The following is a 6,931-nucleotide window of genomic DNA, read 5'->3' on the forward strand; positions in this document are numbered from 1 at the left end:
ATATACTTTGTTCTTAGATCAGAAGAATTAATATTGTTAAAATGACCATACTACCCAAGGCAGTATATATTCAATGAAATCCCTATCAAAATACCAATGGCATTTTTCATAGAATTAGAATAAATCATTTTAAAATTTGTATGGAAATACAAAAGATTCAAAATAGCCAATACAAGCTTGAGAAAGAAGAATGGAGTTGAAGGAATCATACTCCCTGTCTTCAGACTATACTACAAATCTGAAGTCATCTGGCATAAAAATAGACACATCGCTCAATGGAACAGAATAGAGAGCCCAGAAATAATCATACACTTATGGTCAATTAATCTATGACCGAGTAGACAATATGTAACAGAGAAAAGACAGTCTCTTCAAAAAGTGGTGCTGGGAAAACTGGACAGCTGCATGTAAAAGCATGAAATTGGAACATTCTTAGAGTTCCCATTGTGGCTCAGTGGAAGCGAATCTGACTGGTATTCATGAAGACACAGGTTTGACCCCTGGCCTTGGGTTAAGAATCTGGTGTTGCCATGAGTTGCTGTATAGGTCACAGATGTGGCTCAGATCTGGTATGGCTGTGGCATAACCCAGCAGCTACAGCTCCAGTTCAACCCCTAGCCTGGGAACGTCTATGTGCCATGGATGCAGCCCTAAAAATACCAAAAAAAAAAAAAAAAATTCTCTGACACTATATACAAAGTGGATTAAAGACCAAAATATAACACCAGATACTATAAAACTCTTAGATGAAGGGCTCCCCCTCTGGTGCAGCACATTAAGGACCCATTGTTGTTCCTGAAACACAATCCCTTGCCCAATTCAGTGCGTTAGAGATCCAACAATGCCGTAGTTGTGGAATAGGCCCCAGCTGTGGCTTGGATTCAGTGCTTTGCCCAGGAATTTCCATGTGCCACAGATGTAGCTGAAAAAGAATAAACAAACACTCCTAGAGGAAAACATAGACAGGATACTCTTTGACTAAATCACAGCAATATTTTTTAGATGTCTCCTAAATCAAAGGAAACAAAAGTGAAGATAAACAAATAGGACCTAGTTAAACTTAAAAGTTTTTGTACAGCACGGGAAACCATTGAGAGAACAAAAAGACAACCTACTGAATAGAGAAAGATATTTGCAAGTGATATGACCAATAAAGGTTAATATCAAATATATATAAGTAGCTCATACAATGCAACATCAAAAAAACAAACAACCTGATTTAAAAATGGGCAGAAGAACTGAATAGACATTTCTTCCAAAGAGGAAATGCTGATGGCCAACAGGCACATAAAAAGATACTCAACATCAGGGAAATGCAAATCAGAGCCACAATGAGATATCACCTCCTACCTATCAGAATGGATGTCATCAAAAACAACACAGATAAGAAATGTTGGCAAGGATGTGGAGAAAAGGGCACTGTTGGTCGGAATATAAATTGGTCTAGCCACTGTGGAAAACAGTGTAGATATTTTTCCAAAAACTAAAAAATAGAACCACCATATGACCTAGCAGTTCAACACCTGAGTATATACCAAAAAAAAGAAAAAGAAGCAGACTCACAGATACAGAGAACAAACTAGTAGTTACCAGTAAGGAGAGGGAAGAGGAGGGGCAACTTAAGGATGAGGGGGGAAAGACGTTATTATGTGATTATATGCAATTATATGTGTGAAACTTGAAAATTATAAAACACTGTGAATTTAAAGAATCATTCAGCAAAAAAAAAAAAGATTTGGAAACTAACAAGTAAATAAATAAATCAGGCATAGAAATACCCCCCCAAAAAAGCCAATATAAATAGATAATAGATAGATCAGTCATAGAAATAAAAAAAGAAAGCATAAATAGATAAATTGGGCATAAAAATGTCAAAATAGTCAATAAAGTAGGCAAAGAAATACAAAAAAAAAAAAAAGGGAAGTCTAACTGCATTGCTTTTACACTATTGGAAGTGTAATCGTATTATATCCATTCTGTCAGAAAATATTTATGAAGCAACTGCTATATGCCAAAAACTACTTTAGCCATGAAAGGATACAGCAATGAATAAAACAATCAAAAGAGTCTCTGCCTTCTCAGAACTTAAATGCTTGTTGGAGGAGACAAGCCAGTAAAATATATTGTGTCAAAAGATAATAAATACCATGTAAAAAAAATTTGAGCAGAGGAGGAATGTAGAGAGGACTAGAAATCAGAAGTGGAGCATTTGTTATTTTAGTATAGCCAAGCAAAGAGAAGGATACATTAATTTAAGCACAGGTCTAAAGAAGACGTAGGAGTGAGCCTTATGTCTATTTGGGAGAAGAGTTAGTTGTTCAGGCAGAGGGAAGAGCAAATGCAAAGGTCTAAGGCAGGAGCGTGCTTACCATGTGTGAAGAACAAGGGACAGTGTGCCTAGGATGGAATGAGTAAGAACAAAATAATGAAGTTTACCGTGGCAACAGAATTATTCTGGATATTCCTTGCCTGCCTTTGAGCCAGTAGGTGAAGTGGCTGTGCTTATTACTTCTCATTGCTGCTTCCAGACCGTTCTCCCTTTTCCATCCCTAAAATCTCTACTTCTGTATCTCATACCAGCAGACAAACTGTCCATACTCTTTCTTTTTGAAATTCTGTACTAACCTTTGGGTTTATCCCCTTAATTCTTTGAAGAGTTTAGTTGCTGGCACATTCTCACTCTGACATTTCTCTAGCCTCATTCTTTTTTTTTTTTTTTTTGCTTTTTTGCCTTTACTAGGGCCACACCCATGGCATATGGAGGTTCCCAGGCTAGGGGTCGAATCAGAGCTGTAGCCGCCAGCCTACACCAGAACCACAGCAACTCAGGATCCGAGCTGCGTCTGCGACCTACACTGCAGCTCATGGCAATGCCAGATCCTTAACCCACTGAGCAAGGCCAGAGATCAAACCCTCAACCTCATGGTTCCTAGTCGGATTCGTTAACCACTGAGCCATGACGGGAACTGCCCAGCCTCAATTCGATACAGTTGCTCTTTCCACCACCTTGGTCTTACAGTTCCTTCACTTCCTCTCTTCCAATAATCTCCGTCTCTGCTTGACCTCAGCCATTCACTGTCATGTTCATTTCTTAGGCATTACGATTATGCGTACTGCAGATCTCAAGTTCCAGCATTTCTCTCTCTAACCGTCATTTTCTATCATTCCACTTCATCCCTTGTAGTAATCTGACTTCAGCAATTTAGCTAGATATACAATCCACTGTTCCTACTACTTTTCATTATCCTTCACTCACATCTTCACTTTCTTCTTTACCTCATTTAAGTTTTACAGTCAGTGCACCCTTCGATAGCTCAGCTGGTAGAGCGGAGGACTGTAGATCCTTAGGTCGCTGGTTCGATTCCGGCTCAAAGGAGGTGCGTTGGGTTCTTTGCTGATCACTTTAGACTATTATAAAAATTATGCATGAATGTATACATGTATGTGTAACTGCATCACCACGATGTACAGTAGAAAAAAAACTGTATTGGGGAAATAACAATAAAAAAATTAAATAAAAGAAATTTAAAAAAAAGTTTTACAGTCAATCATGAGGACAAGTACATTTGGCTCCCTAGTTCCTTGGCAAACCCAACCTCTGGTTAGATCCAGCTGGCTTATCTACTCCATACCTCTACCCATGCAGCCAAGCACACTTGGAGAAAGGTACCAGTTGATCTCACTTCAAGTATATGACCTTGACCCTCAGGTATCCAGCATTCATCCATTCTCCCACTCTCCTAGAAGAATGTTTCATACCTTCTTCTCTCTTCCCAGCTACTCTCCCTTATGACTCTACTGCTTATTTCACTGAGACAACAGGGATTGTCAGCAGAGAACATAGCAGTAGCTTTCTAACTAATCTCTCAGCTTCTTCTTTTTTTTTGTCTTTTTTTGTCTTTTTGCCATTCTTGGGCTGCTCCCTCGGCATATGGAGGTTCCCAGGCTAGGGGTCAAATCGGAACTGTAGCCGCCGACCTACACCAGAGCCACAGCAACACAGGATCCAAGCCACGTCTGCAACCTACACCACAGCCCATGGCAACACCAGATCCTTAACCCACTGAGCAAGGCCAGGGATCAAACCCGCAACCTCATGGTTCCTAGTCGGATTCGTTAACCACTGTGCCACGACGGGAACTCCTAATCTCTCAGCTTCTATCCTTGCCCCATACAGTCTATTCTCAACACAGCAGCCAGACTGATTCAGATGAAATATAGATGAAGTCGGCCACCCCTGTGACCAAGACTCTGCATGACGGGGTGCTCTGACCTCATCTTCTACACTTCTCCCCTTCTGTTGACCTGCTTTCACCACCCTGGCTTCCTTGATGTCCCTTGAACATGTCAGGCACATGCCATCTCCTGGACTTTATACTTGCTATATGCTCTGTTCACTCACCAGATAGCTGCATGGTTTGCTTCCTCACCTCTGGCTCCACGTTCAGATGCCCCAGCAGGGGGATGCTCCTTGATCACTTATTACAGTTGCAATACTCTCCTGCCACAAACTCCCTCCGCACTTTTCTTTGTTTTTCCGCACAACACTTAATACCCTCTAAATAATTTACCAACTAATACCACTAGAACTAGGATATAAGCACCATTAGGGCAGGAATTTGGAGGGGAGGTAGAGAGAGAAGACCTAGCACTCACAAAATTTTGATTGATTTAACGTTCCTTTAGAAATTGACCACTAGATTTTACAAAATTGTGTAGCTATAAACTTCTCAAATTCTTCAGTATTTTCAAGAAATCTATTTGAGCAAGATTTTATTTATCTCTTCTGCCTGTCATCTCTGTAATGTGTTTCCCATTTCTTGTAACTGACATTAAAAGATAAAATATTTTCCTCCACAAAAGATGTGCCTAGTAAAGTGAAAACTACAGTTATTTTTCTGATTTTCTAGGTGGCAGCCTCAAGAAACAAATGAAAGCCTTAAGAATTATCAAGATGCTTTGCTTCAGAGTGATCTTACATTATGCCCAGCAGGAGTAAATACAGAGTGTTATAGAATATATGAGGCTTGCTCCTATGGCTCCATTCCTGTGGTAGAAGATGTAATGACATCTGGCTGCTACGGAAATACATCTGTTTACTATAATGCACCTCTACAGTTACTCAAGTCCATGAATGCTCCCTTTATCTTTATTAAGAACTGGAAGGAACTTCCTGCTATTTTAGAAAAGGAGAAGACTATAATTTTACAAGAAAAGATTCAAAGACGAAAAAGGTTACTTCACTGGTATCAACACTTCAAAACAGAGCTAAAAATGAGATTTACTAATATTTTAGAAAATTCGTTTTTAAGGAACAATAAAGGTTAACTGTAAATCATCTGCTCAAGTTAAAATCTGTTTTTTTTTAAATCATTTCTAATGTGTGTGTGTGTGTGTGTATTTAAAAATGTTCTTTAAGGCACCTCTGGAGACTCTAGATTATGCTTATAATGTTGACCACGTACATACACCCTTATTGGGCCACTCCTGAAAATAAAATTAAAATGTTAGTCAAACTCACTTTTACAAAGTTGAGTTAGTCAACATTTATCAACTCTTCTCACTCATATAAACACTCTCAGGGAGTTCCCTAATGGCTCAATAGGTTTAAGATCTGATGTCACTGCTGTGGTTCTGGCTACTGCTGTGAGGCAGGTTCGATCCCTGGCCCAGAAACTTCTGCATGCTGTGGGCACAGCCAGAAAATAAACAAATAAATAAATAAACCCTCTCTCAGGAAGCAGCATCATGTAGTGAAAAGACTGGGCTTTGCAATCAGACAAAACCTGGGTTAAAGCCTTTCCTTTGTACCTACTATCTGGGGACCTTGAGCAAGCCACCTAATTGTACTGAGCCTTGGTTCCTTTCAGTGCAGAATGGAGATAATGGTACCTCATAGGGTTGGTTGTAAATATGGAATAAAATAATATAGAAAGTTCCCAATAGGAGTTCCCATTGTGGCACAGTGGGTTAAGAATCCAACTTCAACAGCTTAGGTTGCTGCAGAGGTAGGGGTTCAATCCCCAGCCTGCCACAGTAGGTTAAAGGATCTGGTGTTGCCATAGGTTGCGGCTGTGGCTCGGATTTAGTCCCTGGCCCAGGGACTTTCATATGCCACAGGTACGGCCAAAAAATAAATAAATGCGTAAAAAATAATAAAGTACCCAATAATGGTAATAATTTTTTTGTGTGTGGAACCCACTGCCATGACCCGAACTCCTGCAGTTGGATTCTTAACCCACTGTGCCATAGCAGGAATTCTAATTGTAATACTTTCTAATTCATTTGTCATTACTTATTAGTTAATAATAAGGTTAAATTTCAATATTTTAATACATGCTCATTTACATAATTTGGGAGCAATCACATGTCATGTTGGGAATGTATGTGAACAAATCTTACCATGTTAGACGTGGTTTACTTAAGTTTTGTTGGATCATATATGTTGAGGAAGGTGCCTGGATGCAAAATTTGGTCATAATCCGTATAAAACATGGACTGGGAACAGTCAGAGCCAGAAAATTAGTGCCTAAACTTGACAAATTGTCACTGAAGTTTTGAGTAGGACCAACCAACACAAAGGAGAGTGCTTCATGCAAAACTGTCTGGTGCCTCCGGAGAGCAGTAGCTTTGGTTAAGGCTGAGAGAATCTTGAATCTTCAAGTCCTTGGACTCAGAGGAGCTTGGGCTCAATCAGTTGCTTTGCCTGGCTTTTTATTTTATCAGGAATCCTGGGGTTTAACTCTTGTGAAATCAGGGAATCAACATCATTGTTCTTTCCAGGAGCTTTCTATCTCCTTATTATACAAATGGCCATAGATATTGAACGGGTGTAAATTCTCCCGCACTTTCTCATACCTGGATCTCCCACCAAGGTGCCCGCATCATCAGAAGGTCTGGCAGCCTGGATATAAAGGACCTCATCTTTGCA

General features: G+C 39.7%; 1 protein-coding gene and 1 non-coding gene across 3 annotated transcripts in view; both read left to right on the forward strand.

Annotated features, from left to right (window-relative positions):
• Positions 1-5,340, forward strand: part of RXYLT1 (ribitol xylosyltransferase 1) — a 28,580-nt gene extending 23,240 nt beyond the window's left edge. For both annotated transcript variants that reach the window (XM_047787111.1, XM_047787113.1), the window contains exon 6: positions 4,911-5,340. In XM_047787111.1, the coding sequence (XP_047643067.1) occupies positions 4,911-5,328 (418 nt within the window). In that variant the 3' untranslated portion in view covers positions 5,329-5,340. The remainder of the gene's footprint in view (positions 1-4,910) is intronic.
• TRNAY-GUA (transfer RNA tyrosine (anticodon GUA)) lies at positions 3,304-3,376 on the forward strand. The gene has a single exon. It is a non-coding gene; the product is annotated as a tRNA-Tyr (tRNA).
• Positions 5,341-6,931: the final 1,591 nt, after the last annotated feature.

Source organism: Phacochoerus africanus, chromosome 7 (assembly GCF_016906955.1).
Source record: "Phacochoerus africanus isolate WHEZ1 chromosome 7, ROS_Pafr_v1, whole genome shotgun sequence".
Lineage (NCBI taxonomy): Eukaryota > Metazoa > Chordata > Mammalia > Artiodactyla > Suidae > Phacochoerus > Phacochoerus africanus.